This window comes from Taudactylus pleione, unplaced genomic scaffold, assembly GCF_031769625.1.
Source record: "Taudactylus pleione unplaced genomic scaffold, aTauple2 ptg000352l, whole genome shotgun sequence".
Classification (NCBI taxonomy): domain Eukaryota; kingdom Metazoa; phylum Chordata; class Amphibia; order Anura; family Myobatrachidae; genus Taudactylus; species Taudactylus pleione.
The window spans coordinates 4801550-4820264 of record NW_028284753.1 but is presented as its reverse complement, the minus strand read 5'-3'; the positions used below and the strand labels follow the sequence as shown (position 1 = coordinate 4820264).

At 42.9% G+C, this 18715-nt stretch overlaps 1 protein-coding gene across 3 annotated transcripts in view; it reads right to left on the bottom strand.

Moving 5' to 3' along the window:
• Positions 1-6195: 6195 nt before the first annotated feature.
• The window catches only part of LOC148508632 (endogenous retrovirus group FC1 Env polyprotein-like), a 36682-nt gene continuing 24162 nt past the window's right edge, over positions 6196-18715 (bottom strand). The window contains exons 1-2 of one of the 3 annotated variants that reach the window (XM_088444242.1): positions 14319-14440; positions 6196-8799 (exon numbers count right to left, since the gene is read on the bottom strand). In XM_088444242.1, coding sequence (XP_088300368.1) covers positions 6558-8480 — 1923 coding nt within the window. In that variant the 5' untranslated portion in view covers positions 8481-8799; positions 14319-14440 and the 3' untranslated portion in view covers positions 6196-6557. The other 2 variants (XM_088444243.1, XM_088444244.1) reach the window with 2 other exon arrangements.

Genomic DNA, 18715 nt, shown 5'->3' with positions numbered 1-18715 from the left:
CAGTATATTGGACTATATATTTTTGGTTATTGACTTCGGTCGGTAACTTTTACTGACACCCACCGCGTCATTCAATATTGTGTTTTGTGTGACAGTTCTTAAGTGATCTAAAATAATTAATACTCAAAATGGCTCAAGGTGGTATTGCTTTTTTTGATGAAGAATTGTTATCTCAAGCGGAAACAGGAGCTATATCTTTTACAGATGAGGAGATTGACAAAGTTCTTTTTGATAAATTGGACTTCGAATCCTTGCCAGCAGAGTCCTCGGCTGATTTATTTTATCGACTATTGAAGTTACAAAGAAGGGAGGTCGACCTTCAATTACATGGTAAATTTTTGTCTGAGTTTCATAGATGTAAACATATTCCCAGGGGATTCCGCATTCATAATATTCCCACATTGGGTAGAAGCAATCCTGTATTCTGTTCACGCTGGTGTGCAATACTTAATAAGTGTTCATTAGATCTTATTATATTGGTTATTGAAGAGGTAAATGGAGAACTACAGAAAGTTAAGAGTGAGATCGAACAAGCCAACATTACTATTATACCCACCCTGAAGGATGATAAAAATACAAACTGGTTAGATAGATCAAAAAATCAGATAGAAACATATAGAAGAGATCTGACGTCCTTTAAACGTAAAAAATTGGTTACAGTTGCCTCCGTTTATCAAAACCATCATGTATACGGGTGGCTCTTAGGAGATAATAACCAATCACGAGGTGGTCAACCACGTAAATATCAACGTAGAAGGCAGACACCTCTGTATCCACATGAATCAGGTTCATCATACTCTACTTCGCATACTGACTTTACTGATGGCCAATATCCGTCTACTAGGAATATCAATTTTTTAGAACAAGGTGTTGGACAAGAACCGTGTATCAAGGAACAAAGAGATCTAAGATTAAGAGACCCCACCCGAGGAGGGGTGGATACAAGGAGACGCGCCCGCAAGAGACGGATGTGAGTGTGGTCTTTAATTTATCCAAAATCCCTTTAGATAAAGCAGAAATGAATTTATTATCTAGAGGGCTTTCTTTTGTACCCACCTTTCAACATGGCAGCTTCAATCATACTGTTGACTTACATAAGTTTGGAAGGAACCTTAGATTGAAGGAATATTTTGATGACACTGTGACTTTATCGAAAAAGACTTCATTCAAAAGAAAATCTGTTTTTGACCCTCAGTCCCAAAATGCGAGTCTTAAGACTTATCTTAGGTTGGTACAGAATCATATCATATTGTGGTTGATCCATCTTCAAAATTATATAGAAACTTATCTAAGGAAGAGCTATCAGCGTTAAAGTGACTTAAAGGGAATCCTAACATCGTTATTAGATCAGCCGACAAAGGAGGTGCTATAGTGGTACAGGATTGGGTAGACTACGACACAGAAATATGTAGATAGTTATCAGACAGTGATGTCTACCTTAGATTAGACATGAACCCCATTGCCGACATTAAGCATAAAATAGATGCGTTTTTGAGTGAAGCTCTGACACACCGTTGGATTAATGAGGATGAATGAGGGTTTCTCACGGTTGATATGCCAAAATGTCCTATTCTGTATACGCTCCCGAAGATTCATAAATCTCTATCATGTCCTCCAGGAAGACCAATAGTGTCTGCTATTGGTTCTGTATTACAACCATTAGCGGTATTTGTTGATAGTAAACTTCACTCATTGGTTCTGCATAGTACAAGCTGCATACGTGATACGAGCGACTTTTTGCAGAAAATTAGTTCAGTGTATAATATCACTGATGACATTCTTCTTGCTACCAGGGACGTAAGTTCCTTATATACGGTTATTCCACACCAAGATGGTCTGAATATCATAAGGGATGCCCTTGCTAATAGTCCTGATATTGATACCCCCACTGAATTTATTGTGGAACTTGCTGCTTTTGTATTGAAATATAATCACTTTAAATGCAAAGATACATATTATATGCAACTAGCCGGAACAACGATGGGCTCTAATTTGGCGACCGCTTATGCAAATTTGTATACGACACATTATGAGGAGCGGAACATTTATCCTAAGTTTGGAAACAGAATTATTTTTTATTGACGTTTCATCGATGACATCTTCCTTTTATGGCGTGGGTCTAAGGAGTCGTTTATGGAAATGGTTTCAAGTTTAAACGCACTTGCCACCCCGATCCGTTTTGCATGTCAAGTGGATGCCCAATCAATTAATTTCCTTGATGTAATGATTTCGATTAATAATGGATGTTTGTCCACGTCATTATACCGAAAACCGATGGATCGGAACCTTACGTTGCTTCAATCAAGCCAACATCCTCCTGCCCTGAAAGAAAATCTAGCTATTTCTCAATTTCTCAGGGTGATGAGAATTAACTCTAGTTCAAACGAGAGAGAACTACAGCTAGTTGAGATGGCTTCCAAATTCAAGGATTGAGGATACACACATGGAACTTTATCCAGATGTTTAACTAAAGCTTGTAATATTTTTTCAAGAGAGAACACTGAGACCTCACCTGAAATTAAGAAACCACATAGGATGATCTATACCACCAAGTTTGATAGTAGTTCATATAAAATCAATAGATCCTTGAATAAATTCTGGCCTATCCTGACTTCAGACCCGCTTTTACCGTTCAAGAAAATGGGTCCCCCGATGATGGCCTATAAAAGAGGCCCCAATTTGAAACAATTATTAATGAGACCAACACTATTTCCCACGGATAAATGTACGGAGATAGAACTGATGACAAAAAAACCCAGTTCCTACTCCAGTGGCAATTGTGTGACATGTAGTTCTATGATCACAGGTCCAACTTTTCCGCATCCTCATACTGGCCGTAAAATTAAAATTAATTATCGGTTGCATTGTAATTTAGATCATCTTATATATATCTTGATATGTCCCTGTGGGCTTTATTATGTCGGTCTGACTACAAGAAGGTTCCGTGATCATATGGCCAACCATCGTTCTTCAATTAGGGCTGCTCTTCAAACTAAGTCTACAGACAAACCAGTGGCCAGACATTTTATGAAGAAGCATCCGTTGGCAAGTTTAAATTGCAAACTTATAGACTGGATTCCAGCACCACAGTTGGGTGGTGATAGACTGTCATCATTGAAGAAAAAGGAGTGTTTCTGGATATATACGTTGGACACTGTGGCTCCACGTGGCCTTAATGAGCATAATCCTCTTGGTGTTTTTATTTAAACCTTTTTGATGGTGGTGGTATATTTGTTTTTGAATCTGGTGACTTTTTACTTTTTTAGGGGTCTATATATATATATATATATATATATATATATTTTATATGGCTCACTATAATTTATAGTTTATTTTTTCCAATTCTTATTATCATGCACATTTTGTGTTCATATATATATTTATTAATATATTCTTTGGACATTCTATCTTTGGTATTTTATTCTTATTTTTCTATACCGGTCACACTTTGGCTTTTTTTTGGTATACTATTGCTTTTCTCTTCTGTTTATTCAGCTTGAGGATAGTACTTCATCATATAATCTCATATATGTGATGATTTAATATTTTTGGTTTATTTTATTATCATTTGAGCACTTATTGTGTAATATATTGTATATTTCTTTGATTATATATCCCATATTGTGATCCTGCCATGTGATCACTTTTTGTCTGGTCCCATCCTTTATTTGATCTATTCTTTTAGCATTTTGATGATCCTAGTCTCATTTATTACACTATAGAGTAGTTTATTGATATGATTGCATCGCATTTTGGTGTTTGTTTTTTAATTTGTTGATGTATGGGCATTTTTGCCCTTACTTTCCGGTTTTTGGCTTCAAATATGGCCGCCGGATGTTGGAGTGTCTGCTTTCAGTTGATTTATGGTTCATTGCATCATATTCAGGTGCCCATCGTTGAGTTAATTGATATCACATGGGGATGTGTGGCTGGGCTTGTATAAATAAGCATGGTCAGTGACTCTGACCTCTGCTGCTTCCGGAGCTCTGAGTTCCATGTGTGCGCTGTGCAGGTTGCTGTTGATGCTGCCACTATGAAGGATAAGGTAATGTGTGTCGGTTAGGTCTAAAATGTAGTGGGCTAAAGGACCTGGTCCTTCTGTCCACTTGGATTTAGCTTATTCTATATAAATATGCTAGAACCAAGTGGGCTAAAGTACCTGGCCCTTAAGTCCACTTGGATTTAGTTTATTCTATATAAATATGCTAGAACCAAGTGGGATAAAGGACCTTTTATTCTCTGGGCAACTTAATTAACCTGTTTTATATAGTTTTGCAGCAGCCACATAGGCAGAAGGACCTGGTCCTTTAGCCCACTTGTATCTAGACATTTTTATATAGTTAAGCTAGAACCAAGTGGGCTAAAGGACCTTTTATTCTCTGGGCAACTTAATTAACCTGTTTTATATAGGTTTGCATCATCCACATAGGCAGAAGGACCTGGTCCTTCAGTGCACTTGGATTTTAGCCATTTTTATATAGTTAAGCTAGAACCTAATAGGCTAAAGGACCTGTTATTCTCTGGGCAAATTAACTTACCTGTTTTATAGAGTTATACAGTACATCATCCAATAAGGTCAACAGTCAAGGGGCTGGATTCAGATTTGTACACAAACTCAATAGGCTTGCAGACTATGATGGTGAGAGATCGGCACTTGCACAGATGTAGCACTACTGATGTGTAGATTTTGTGCTCACATGACCCCTTTACAACAGATTCTTCTCATGTCCATCTGTGTGCCCTACATACAAGCGGCTTTTTCCTCGAATGCCGTCACCTCAGCATGAGCTTATTCCCTACACTGCACAGGCTCCTTATCTTAGCCTCTTTCATTGCATCATGAGGGCCTGGTTCAGATGTGCACGTTATTGTAGCCGCATCTATGTATTTTTACTCAGCGGAAATGCATCTTTATGCTAATGTCGTAGCCGATGGGTTTCCTACTGAGACACCTGTCGGCTGTGGTGCTAATCCTCCGCTGTGAGCATTAAGACACACTATTGTTGGCACCATCAGAGATTTCACCAGCACTATGGAGGTGCAATTTATCCTTCTGAACATGGCCGCCATGGTAAGCGCAGCTGTGTCTGGCTAGCCACCCTGTTACCTCCCTGACATGCTCATATCACTGCATACAATCATGACTATCATCTTAGAGTGGTAAATCATTGGGACAAATGCGCCTAGTGAGAATATCATCCAACGTGGTCAACAACAATGTGCGCCTGTGACACAGGCCCTGAGCCCGCCAGAACTATCATATTGTAGGGGTGTGGAGCGATTGGCAAACTATGGCTCCTATTAATTATCCCCATCTGATGGTATAGAAAACTAATCATCGGTGGTAAAGAATAAATAGATGTGGAGTACGGATGTGCATCAATTTCCAATAATTCAACAGCATTAATGGTCATCTCCCAGGACATGGCGATTAGGATAGATTCTTTAGGCATGATGTACTGATAGAATTGATCCTAAAATCACAATGCTGCAAAAATTAAATTACCTTTCATGAATGATGGTCACACACAGCAAACCAATGCTATGTCCTCAAATGCAGAAGCGGATCACAAAAGTCGTCAGGAGGCATTTATTTACACGCGACGCCTCTTGCGGAATGTCAAAATTTGAACGCTGTGTATAAAGATACACCAGTTGTTCACTAATTAACTTACAATCAGCCCCAATGTCCTATTTTATATAGTTAAGCTACAGCCAGGGCCGTATTGTGCCTCCGTTAACATGGAACAGTTGATGCTGTGTCCTCAGTGGTTTACCACAGCCCTTGGACCCCCAACTTCAATCCACAACTAGCTGGCCACAGGACTTGATTCAGACTTGTGAATACAGTAAGATAGAGCAAGTAATGGTGTACCTGGACAAACCATGCTGGCAGATACAGACATTGTGTGTGCATGCAGGGTAAATACTGGCTGCATTTGCATGTAGCCCACAAATACTGCACAATTTTATTATTACACTGCAATTTACATTTCAGTTTGGACACATCCCTCCCAAATGGGATGCGTTCTGCATCACGGCAGCTGCAATGCCTGCCCTGATATTAATCCTGAAGCCTCTGACAATCCCGGCTCCGGCATCCCAACCACTGGTATACCGAAGATAAGTAGCGGGCTTTGGGGAGGGTTAGTGTAAGGAAATGTTTATGTTCCCCTCGATGTGATGACCCTTCTCGGTACCGGGAGAGCAGCTCTTAACAATACTTGTACCAGACACAATTGTATGTTAAGAATCACTCTGTTTATTGCATGCGTGATATAGGTGTATATAGGAAAACATACGGGTGTGGCGGGTAATTGTACGGTAGCTGATTGGTATAAATTTGCCGCATTGGGAGGAGAAAAGGGAAGGGAGTGAGTACATGGGGCATAACATGATTGGTAGACTAGTGGTTACTAGGCAGATACAGAGCAAGTTGTGTAACACAATTTGCACACGGTACAAAAATAGGTAAAAACACAATACATACTTTGATATATATATATAAAAGTAATGTCCCTTTTTTAACCCTTCAATCCCCTCTTAGAATCATGAATTTATATGATGTGATTCTTGTATATTTGGCTTTTGCGTTTCGCCCTCCAATTTACAAGGTACTGGGCGTAACCGTCAGGTGTTTCGTTGTCAGGAGAATCAGTACCAACATCATTGTACATTAAAACATTATCTATCCCTTTAGTGGTAAGTCTCTTGCAGCACGGTATCACACAATAGACCACAACACCAATAAGAACCAATGTTATAAGGAGGAAGAGCCCTATTTGGACAAGGGCCTGCTTCCAGTTTTGAAACCATCCAAAGTATTGGCTCCAGGGGTCATCGACGCCTGAATTCTTCTTCAACTCTATTGATAAATCTTCCAGTTTTTTAATAGCTAGAGTAACTTTACCATTGGGGCCTGTGTTGTCAGGGATATATGTACAACATCCTTCAACTTTTCCTATATAAACACAAGCTCCTCCTTTCTCTGCTAACATCATGTCTAGAGCCATACGATTTTGAAATGTCATTTGTGATGTGGCTTCTAATTGTTCTGCAATGCCTTTTAAAGCATCTTTTGTATCATTTACAAATCTCTGCTGGTTGTAGTAAATGTAATTAATCCAAGCAACATTCTTGCTTGCGGTAATGGTGGGGATGATGGATTCAAAGCCGGCCGCAACTTGGTCTCTGGCCTTAAATTCATCTGGGACCCCTCTTGGGACACCAATTGCATCAATATATACATGTGGATCAAAACTCGCTAAAGGTGTCTCTCTTTTCTTTCTGCTAATTGTGTTTTCAGGCAAAGGTGCCTTTATTTCTACAGGTAGTATGTGTAAGGGCATAATAATTTTGGCTAGAGCACATTCCCCTTGCCAGGGGGTGTCTAACTTTGTTCTTAATTTCATATCACCACAAATATAGAAGATATCTCCTAGGGATTTAGTCTGGTTGGCTAGGACAGTAGTCCTTCTCTCTGCACAATATCCTGGGGGGAAAATTTTCAAATTTCTACCCGAGGTGTCATTGGATACATAACAAGTGTAATTACCAGGATATATGGTGATAGTGCTTCCTGGATTGGGATTTTTGGACAATATAGGGTATTTTTTCTTCCACATCTCACATCCGCTACTGTTAGTATCTGTGCCATTGTAAAGGCTGAAGAAACAACCTTCTTGTGATACTGGGATATTTAAAGGTACAGTACCTAGATGAGGCCTGGATTTTGCACAAACATAACAATTACTTTTATTATGTGTATTAGCATTGTATTTCATCCACTCCATCCAGAGATTAACATCAGAGTACCCTGTTTCTACAGCCAATGTGTCTTCAAAGGATGGGTTGTCTATGGCTACCATTTCTTTGAGGGTAGTTATGTGTGGTTTAACAGAATATTGTTGGGTGGTGGTTTTAGGTTTATAATCTTTGTTATTGTACATATCCTTTAAATGAAATCTTATACGGGGGGGATTTATAGCTCCATGGTAACTAAAAATGTACTTCCCTTCATCCTTGGGCTGAGGATTTTTGACACTCAACAGGAGGCGGTCGGTACATTTGTTTGGCCTAAACAGCGTCAATCTGGTGAGTAGGGGCTCATCATAGTGGTCCTTCTTGTCCATTGCCTCTTGGGGTTGATAGCCCCAGTTTCCTCCGGCACTCCACCCCACAGATCCCCAATAATCACAATTTTCCCCCCAATATTCACTAGTAACGCATATGTAAGGTATATTATTACTATTCATTGTTCCAATAGGATCACATCCCCACTCCCAACGCTTATTTGGGCATCCATTCTTACGTATTTGGCAGAAATTAAATAGGAAGGTAGCTACGTGGGTGTTAGAGGAATTATACCAGAAGGTAAAAATGCCGTCAGTGTCCTGGGTAATGTCTACTTCAGTTTTTGTGAGAGAAATGAGGACTGACATGACCGTCAAGGTGGTCACCAGGGGACAGGTGAGCTTCATCTTCTCTGGTGGTGTTGTTCTTATTAGGTTGGAGGTCAGGGCTGTCTGCCCTCGTTAGTACCTCTTCCTGTAGGGGGTCAGAGTTGTCTACTCCCGTTAGTACCCCTTCCTCGATCTGTTCTCTATCTGGGGTGTTGCTAGGGATCTTCTTCACTCTGGATGCGGGTATCCACACTGGACTTTCTTCTGTAAGGACAGCAGTCCTTGTTATAGCTACGATCTCCGTTTCTGGACCATAGGTGAAATCTCCTGGGTTCTTATTTTTGGCGAGGACCTTCACAACGACCTTGTCTCCGATCTGGAAAGGGTGTGTTGGTTCCTGTGGATTAGAAGGATTTTTGCAAATAACATCACGTTCAATTTCACTGAGTCTGGTGATGAGGGACCTAACATACTCTTCTCTAATCTGTTCTAGGTCTCCTTCCTGGACTATCATTGGTTTCTTGGCCCAAGGTGTGGGAAAAGGTCTTCCCATCAGAATTTCAAAGGGTGAGTAGCCTAATGTCTTTTGTGGGGTCATTCTGACTTCCGCAAGTATTATTGGGAGAACTTGTTTCCACTTATTAAATGTTCCTCCTGTGGCTTTTCTAAGTTTATCTTTTAAAGTCCTATTCATTCTTTCCACAATTCCTGAACTTTGGGGATGATAGGGAATGTGAAATTTCCAATCTATTTGCAGTGCTTTTACTAAGGCTTGTGTGATTTTGGCTGTGAATGCAGCTCCTTTGTCACTATCTATTTGTAACGGGCATCCCCATCTAGGGATAATTTCTTGTGTTAGTATGCGTGCAACTGTTTTTGCATCCTCTGCTTTTGTGGGAAATGCCTCTGGCCATCTGGAGAACAAGTCCACTATGACTAGAGCATACTCCTGTTTTGTGCCTTGGTTTGGTATGTGTGTGAAATCAATTTGCAAGTGTGTGAAAGGAGTAGTAGGATACTTCAAATGTTGGTGCTTTGCTTTTATTGGATTATTGGGATTGTTGCGTAGACAAGTAATGCATCTTCTTACATATTGGTCTACCAAATTCTTTGCATCTGTGATGTAAAAATCTTTACTTAAAAGCATAGCTGTGGTGGTTTTGCTATGGTGTCCTACCCCGTGGTAGTGAGCAATGAATAATGGGGCGCTTGATTGTGGTATGCATGGTCTCCCCTCTTTGCAGATCAATCCAGTTTTAGGATTTTTCTGCAATATAGGGTACACCCAGTCATCTAAATCCTTTGGGGTTGCTGAACTTTGTAGTTCAGTGATTAGGAGATGGTCATCTATCATGGGAGGAGTTATGACAGGCATCTGGTATTGTGCAATGGGTTGCTGTGCTGCCTCTTTAGCTGCTGCATCAGCAAGGGCATTGCCTTTTGAAACATAATCTTTGTTGCCTGTGTGCTCTGCAGTGTAAAATTGCAATGTCAGATGGTAATGTGATTGCATGTAGGAGGTTGGTGATAAGGCGTCCATGTGAAATGCCTTTCCCATCAGCTCCTATAAATCCTCTTCTGGCCCAAATTACACCATGGTCGTGTACTACGCCATGTGCGTACTTTGAGTCTGTGTAAATTGTGACAGGTTTGTCTTTGTACAGCTGGCAGGCTCTGGTTAGGGCAATGAGTTCTGCAGCTTGTGCCGATTGGAATGGGATGGGTTTGGCCTCGACAATGTCATGTGGGAGGCGTACAATGGCATACCCTGCTTGGTATGTCGTGTCATTAGGTCTACTACATGAACCGTCAACAAACACTTGGTCAGCATCTGGAATGGGCACGGGTGACATGTCAAGTCGGGGTGAAGTTTCTGCTTCTATTGTCAATGTGCAGTCATGATCGTCAGGAATGTCATCCTCTGGACCTTTTAATCCTAAAAGTGCATTGAGAATGGGTGCAGGACCTGCATTGGTATTTGCATATTTAATATCAAGTGATGTGTTGTTGAGCAGGAGGACTTCGTAGCCACTCAGTCTCTGTGCTGACATATGCTGTGTGTGTAGCCCCTTAAGCAATGCTACAACATTATGTGTGGTATGGAGAACAGTGGGTGAGCCTAGCGTGAGTGTGGTTGCCATCTCAGTCACCATTGCACAGGCAGCAAGTGCCCTAAGACAGGCAGGCATACCTTGGACCGACACAGGCATTCCTTTGGAGAAAAATGCAACAGGGCGCAGCTTACCTCCATGTTCTTGAGTCAGTACCCCCGCCATGGTTTTACAGTTGTCCCTTGCGTATAAATGAAAAGGTTGTACATAGTTTGGGAGGCCGAGTGCTGGACTTTTAATCAACATACATTTTAGACTTTCATATGCGTTTAACATTTCTTGTGACCATTTTATCTCTCTAGGCATGTCATTGAGTGTGGCTTGTCTCAAGATATTGTCATAATAGGAACAGTCAGAGATCCACTGTCTGCAATAATTGATCATACCCAGAAAAGATAGCATTTCTTTCTGAGTGTTTGGGCGGACCAGACCCAGTACAGACTGAATGCGTTGTGGACTGACTTTCCTCTCCCCTTTTGTCAAGACAAAACCTAGGTATTCAACATTCTGTTTGCACCATTGCATTTTTGTTTTGGACACTTTGTGCCCACATTCACAGAGCCATTTTAACAGTGATACACCATCCTCTCGGCACTCCTCTTCGCCTAAACTACAGAGAAGCAGATCATCTGCATACTGTAGCAGGACGGAACCATAGGGGGGATACCAGGGTTTTAATGTGGATTGGAGCACGATGCTATACACAACAGGTGAGTCAATGAACCCCTGTGGCAACCTACACCATGTTAGCTGGCGACCCTCAAAAGAGAATGCAAATAACAACTGTGTTTGGGTCTCAACGGGTATGCTGAAAAACGCATTTTTAAGATCAATTACTGAGAAAAATGCTGCGTCTGCAGGGATGACTGTGAGAAGCGCTGTCACATCGGGGACAATGGGTGCAATTGGCACTATGAGCTGATTAATAGCTCTGAGGTCTTGTACAAACCTTACGGAGCCATCTGCTTTTGCAACCGGGTTTACTGGTGTGCAGTATGGCGAGACTATTGGTCTAATTATACTTTGTTCTAGGAATTCATGTATGAGTGGTCTGAGACCCTCAATCTTTTCTTTTGACAATGGGTATTGTTTGTGGTACACTACTTGCGCATCTGGCTTAAGTGTAGCTTTATATGGTGTGCAGGATATCAGTCCCGTGTCATGTGGACCCGTGGCCCATATTTTAGGGTCAACTGTATCTAATTCGGGGTCTGCATTGGTCAAATCGGTCATGAGAAGGTGGGGAGATGAGACATCAATCCCTTTTCCTGTTTCAGTCGGGCTGATTGTGATTTCTAGTACAGAGAAAAGGTCTCTGCCTAGTAAATTGATTGGGCAGTCAGGTATTACAGTAAATTTATGTCTTCCCATGTAGTGACCTTTTATAGTCTCTACAGGGATTGGTCCAGTCACAAAAGCTTTTGTGGGTATCCCATTGATTCCCATCGATGGAGCAGTCGGTACCAGGGGACCATCATATAGGTTCCGTTGCAACACACTAGTAGTGGCCCCGCTGTCAACCAAAAATGAGATGGGTATTCCATCTATCAGTAGTGGGATGAGCGGCGGTTCTTTCCAGTGATCAGTAACCTGGGCGTAGACTGGGATACCCTCCTCCGGGCAGTGTCAGCGTTGTTGTCCTTGCCAGTCAACCTGAAATCTCGGACTGTCTCTATTGTCTCTAAGAGGGGATTGCACTTGGTCATTGGGCTGTGGACGTTTATTGGAAGGGAAGGGGCAGTCTCTGGCCCAATGGTTATCCCTCCCACAATTAAAGCAGCATGTTTGGCCCTTTGGGGGGCCTGTGTTACGCATTTGAGGTAGTCTATTATCTCTAGGGGGGCGAAATGGTTGCCGTGGTCCCCTAGGTTTGGCCTGATTTGCAAAGCGTATGAATGGTGTGTGTGTGACAGTACTTTTCTTAACATCAAAACAACCGGCTGCTTCCTTTTCATACAAGTGTTTTTCAAAATCATTCATTTTATCAGAGGTCCATGTAGAGACGCTCTGTTTCACGGCAAGGATATGGGTCGGCAACAGATTGTTAATGAAGGTAGAAACAAGCAAGCTGTCATTATCTAAAATCGGTAGACCGGCTTCCTCGGTCCAACATTTCTTAAATCTTTTCCAAAAATCAGTCACAAGTTCTGATGGTTTGTGTTTGCAACTTAATGCTACAGGGAGTGATGAACGTGGTTTGAATACATCTAACATGTGTTTTTCTATTTGTTCCCACATGGTGTTAATGCCATCTTGTGTGTTCAAGGGATAGTTGGCAGAAGTCTGGTCAGCTGCTATTATTGGATCATTAATACTTTTGACTTCTGTCCAGTTCCATCCATTGTAATGGTCAATTACACCATCAATAATAAGTCTCATATCTTCTTGTGTGTAACTACGTCCCTTACAAGCTTTCTTTAAATAAGTGATGCAACCCATAGGTGTCACTGTTGGCTTGGGACAATTTTTAATTATCCTATTTAAATCTTCAATTTCAATGGGTCTTTTAAGTAGTTGGTCCCCAACCGTCATGAATGGGTATTCTCCCGTGGCATCTCCTTCTTTGACCCCTTTTAATTTAAGTGTTGTTCCCTTTCTAGTAGTTGATGGGCTGGTGAGACTATAGTTTACTATACTTGAGTCGGCACCCGTTCTACTTTTACGAGTGGTGGTGTCAGGGAAAGGTTTTTTATTTTCCTCATTTTCATCTTCACTATGTGACGGTACATGATCATCATCTTTGGTACTGTCCACAAGGGGGGTCCGATTGACGGGGGGAGGGATAAATCCTCCACCTATGGCCCCCCCACCAAATCCTCCACCTCCTCCGCCACCGTCGCCATTTAGAGGCGCCGGTGGAACCTGGGCAGGTTGTCGACATGCAGCAGCCACGGCCATAATCTCGTCATCCGTCAGTGACGGGTAAAGACGGGCATAAGGCGGCGGTGCTGTGGGTGGACAAGTTGCCTCAGTTAATTTATTTAGTCTTTCTTGCTCCTTTTTATGTAAATTTGCACATTTAACTGTTGCCTTTTTTCCTTTCAAAGTGAATTTATCTTTCCAATATGGAGCAATCGTGAGCCATTGCTCTCCTCCAGCCCTCATATAGGTCATATTCCATTGTGGATCATGATCATACCATGGCCAGGCAGCCTTGTCTTCCAGACAAAGACCTTTAACCATGTCCATATAAAATGGGTAATTTGATCCATCCCGGGGAAATGGGTTTGGACTTTTAACAGCCTCTGTCCATCCTGCTAAATTGTCTATCCATGGGTCAATGAGATAGTAGTTTGTGGGAGAGACACGGGCAACATAATCTTTACATGTCTCTCCTGGTAAGGGCGGGGGATATTCTGTATGTTTGTTTTTAGTCTGATCTGAACCCATAATAATTCTGTCAGTCAATATAGTCACAATAGTAATATTTGTCACAGGTCAGTCAACAACAATAGTTATAATTACTTTAAACAAATTAGAATAACACTCAGTGTCCGTGCACTTACCACCCGTGCACCGAGTGTCTTATAACTCTAAATATTGTAGTTTGAAAGACAGACATACAAATAATTAGGTGATCAAATCGAGGAGGTATTCTACTTGTGGATCCCTGATCCACCACGGTATCCCAGATACCAAACTATGGCGCCTTTAAATTTTCCTCAATCAACTACGTAATCTCAAGTCCCTGACTTGAATTACCTTATCACGTGTTCCTCGAACACGGTCTCGTCTCAGTTCAGTTTCAGCGTTTTGGCTGCAATTCCACGGCAGAAAAGACAGACAACAGAATTCTCTATCTTACCGCGTAGGAGACAGTCAAGCTGATCCCGGACTCGGAGCCCCCAGATTGTAAGGAAATGTTTATGTTCCCCTCGATGTGATGACCCTTCTCGGTACCGGGAGAGCAGCTCTTAACAATACTTGTACCAGCCACAATTGTATGTTAAGAATCACTCTGTTTATTGCATGCGTGATATAGGTGTATATAGGAAAACATACGGGTGTGGCGGGTAATTGTACGGTAGCTGATTGGTATAAATTTGCCGCATTGGGAGGAGAAAAGGGAAGGGAGTGAGTACATGGGGCATAACATGATTGGTAGACTAGTGGTTGCTAGGCAGATACAGAGCAAGTTGTGTAACACAGTTTGCACACGGTACAAAAATAGGTAAAAACACAATACATACTTTGATATATATATATATAAAAGTAATGTCCCTTTTTTAACCCTTCAGTTAGCATGCATGGAGGGAGAGGTTAGGCACTAGGGGTGAGGTTAGGCACTGTAGAGGGTTAAGGTAGGGATAGGGTTAGCATACCAAATAAGTGTCGGTATGCTAGCCCTATCGGGATGCCAGCGACGGGATCCCGAGCTTCGGCAACCCTTACCAATCTCCTCAATATCTCTCATTTTAAATCAGACACACCTGCAGTGCAGCATGGTGTTAGCAAAATACTCAGTTACTGCTCTGTCTTATTGCATTGGCAACTCTGTATCAGGCCCATAATTAGGTCATTCTATTGGGGCTGGAGTCACCCCCCATCACAGCTCCCCTTCCTTACAGCCAGCAATGACTTGGAGGCGGCCCCTGCACACGGACTATCTGCGAGGTGAGCAGCCGAACAGGTAGAGTGACAGCCGTATGCGCTGACCTAGTGGTCTTACTTGGCGATGGAGGCTCCTCCTCTCAGGAAGTTCAAAGTTGGTAACTGCCAAGGACTACAATTACCATCATACACTGCACCAGCAACATGTTATATGTAGGCAGGTATTTAAGTATTGCTGATAGTAGGATCCTGTGAGAGATATATTCCACAGCTGGGCCAGTACTCTTGTACCTGTGCTGTGCCTGTTGTGTGGTGAGTGATGGAGGATGCAAAGACACATTGCGCTCTGTATATGTGAATGAGACCTATAGAAAGGTTACAGCTACAGTATACAGACTGGTCCTTCCCCAGCTCTGTCCGGTTGGTCTGCTATATTCTTGGCTTTAGCGAGGAGATTGTATTGTACAGTGACACCACCTGTGCTAAGCTGGATAGTAATGTGCAAAGCCGATTACACTTCCAGGTCTCAGACTCGGGTCTATTCATGATGTTAATTATCGGGGTCCAAAGGGACCCCAATAATTAACATTCTAACTTGCCGCAGAATCCGGAGCAATTCATCATTACTCCGACGTGGTGACAGCTGATGCGAAAACAGCTGTCCCCAAAAGCGGCTTCACTGCTCCTTTTCAGGACGGGAGTGCGCAGGTGGACCTACAGGTCACACATGCGCACGAGAGCCCCAACGTCCGTGGGAAGGAGCCGGACAAGGGCGGATGGATCCGAAAAGATCCCTCTTCACAACCGGATTTCCTTCCCATAGGAAAGGATAGGGTTTTGATCCACAAGCGGGATGCATTCGCCATCTGAAGATGGCGAATGCTCCCAGTCAAGCTCCAAAAATATATTTTCAGAGATTGATGAATTATGTCCCCATACTAGTGTATGGGGACAGTGGCCATTCCGGGAGAGGAAGGTAAGCAGGAGATATCTGATACTAGTGTATGGGGACAACGGGCCATTCCGGGAGAGAAAGGTAAGTAGGAGATATCTGTGATACTAGTGTATGGGGACAGTGGGCCATTCCAGGAGAGAAAGGTAAGCATCTCCTGCTTTACCTTCTTGAGGAATGGGCCGATAACTTCATTTTTACAATTACAGGTGAAAATGTAAATTTTCACCTGCTTTTGTAAAAAATTAAGTGATGATGAATAGGCCCCAGTGAGGGTACAGAGGCACAGTGTTAGACCTGGCCCCCAGAGGAAGTGAAAACTTCCTACATGGACATCTTCTATCAACTTGCAGTAATCTGGTAAAGGAGTATGCTATGTAGAGTACTTCTGTAATGGTCCTGTAGCAGCAGAGGAGCTGAGTTCGTCAGGTTTGTCTCTCTGTTATACCCCTTTAAGACAGAAGACACAGTAAATACATGGGTCTATCAACCCTGGAAATTCCCAGGTCTCAGTCCGAGACCCCCATTTACACTACACCAAAAACCTGGGAAATTCCAGGGTTGGATACGTTCACACTGAACCCGGGTCTGCCCTGGTATTTGTTGTTAATTTAAAGGGGACGCTTTGTTTTTTTGTTCACAGAAATGACATAAAATAAATTACCATTTTTAGATAAATGCCAGTAAGTTTGTTTTTATCAAATGTTTTTTTTTTTTTATTGAAAACCAATACATTTTTTATATTACAACAATATAAGACAATTAAGAAATGAATATAGCCTCAGGAAAGTTTCATCCTATACAAAGACAACATTTTCACATAAAAACGTTGAACATAAAATAGCACATTTATATTTGTTTGCCTCCCAGTCATGTGGTCCGGGCACCTGAAGTTGATGTAATCTGGAGGCGCACCAAACAGCCAATAAGAACGTTTTCTTAAAACCCAGGTCTAAAAACCCGTTCACACTAGAGACACGTTTCTGTTCACATACAGCTAAAACCTGGGCTGATGCATGTTCATGGCCAAAAACCCAGGTTTTTGCTGTATGTCTGAAAGGGGTATTAGTTACTGTAAGCCTATTTTTATTCATTAGGGTAAGGTTTCCGTTGCGTAGAATTTTTTTGTGCAAATTGCACTAGTGCTATTATATCATGTTAATTCACTCACTGCGAAACTTTGTCGCGACTTATGTAAAAGTAAGGCAACACAAATATTATGTAATAGTGTGATATTGTACAAAGCCGCATTATATGAGGAGATAACCAGGGCCGTCCTGGCAAAACGTCCCGTCTAAAACAGAGCAGACAGACATTTGCAAATTATTGCAGATCAAGGGGCCTCAGAACTCCTGGAACAGGGGCTGACAACCACGCTAATGTGGATGTGCTTACAGCTCTACCCCAGGTACCCATTCCTGCCTTATGCTCAAATCCTCTCCTTAATCGGTCACTCAAGCTGGCAACAGCTGCTCTATGGACAGGTTCACCTGTAATAGCGCCCCCAGTAGTAAGCCCCCCTGCAAAAGTGCCGCGCAAACACACACAAAAAAAAAAAAAAAAACAGAATACTTACCTTAAGCCTCAATCCTGTGTCCGCTGCCGTCCGATGTGCCTCAGAACTATGGGAGAGATGTCATGTCGTCTCTCCCATAGTGCCCGTGGGGGGAGCCAGACGCTCGAGCTCAGGAGTGAGCTCCGGCTGCCGCTGTGGGGAGTCGGGCGCCCGCTGGTAAAATTTCAGCGGTTGCCCGGCAAATGGTGGTTCCCTGTGGCCGGGGGCCCTGCGACTTACTCTTGCAAAACTTGGTCGCCAAGATCAAGTTCTTAGTCGCCATGGCGACCGGTATTTGTTGAGCCCTGAGCCTAAGCGGTCTCCCTCTTGTAATGATTAATTGCCACTGGATACAAAATTACCCACGTGAAGCTACTAAATATCTGCACCACTCATCAGTGATCGTGCTGAGGAAAAAAAAATGTGTGGATCCCGTGGACCCCTCACTCTAAAAAAATGTGTTTCCTTTTCCACTGTTTCTGGGTCCCATCACACATTATGGGGGTTGGGGGCAGAAAGCAGTTGGGACAGTGCTGGGGGTAGGTAACAGTTGGGATAGAGGGGGATAAGGACAAGCAGCAGTTGGGGTGAGAGTTGGGAGTAAAGGCAGGGAGTTGGGGTAGAGCTGGAGCTAGAGGGGAGTAAGGACAGGAAGAGCTGGGAGTAGGGAGGGGAAAGTGCAGACAACTGTTGCAACAGTGGTGGGGACCAGGTGGGGGCAAGTGGCAGGTGGTGCTGGGGGTAGGGACGGGGCAATGGCAGATAGCAGCTGTTGCAGTCCTGGGGTCACGGTGGGTGTTAGGGACAGACAGAACTGGGGGTAAGGAGGGGGAAGGGGTAGATAGCGCATGACACACTACTGGGGGGCAAGGAGGGGGTTAGGGGCAGGCAGTACTTGGGGTAGGTAGGGGGCAAGGGTAGATAGTAGCAATGCCAGTACTAGGCAAGGAAGGAGTTTGGGGCAGGCAATACTGGGGTTAGGGAGGGGATCAGGATAGCTGCTGGGGCAGTACTGAGGGTAGGGAGGGAGTAAGGGTAGACAGCACTTGGGTTAGTGGTTACCTCCTTGCTTCTGCTGGGAGCCCTGGCCGGGTCACTATTGCAGCTCCCGTGCAGTGACCACCTCCCCGCCTCCTGCGTGCAG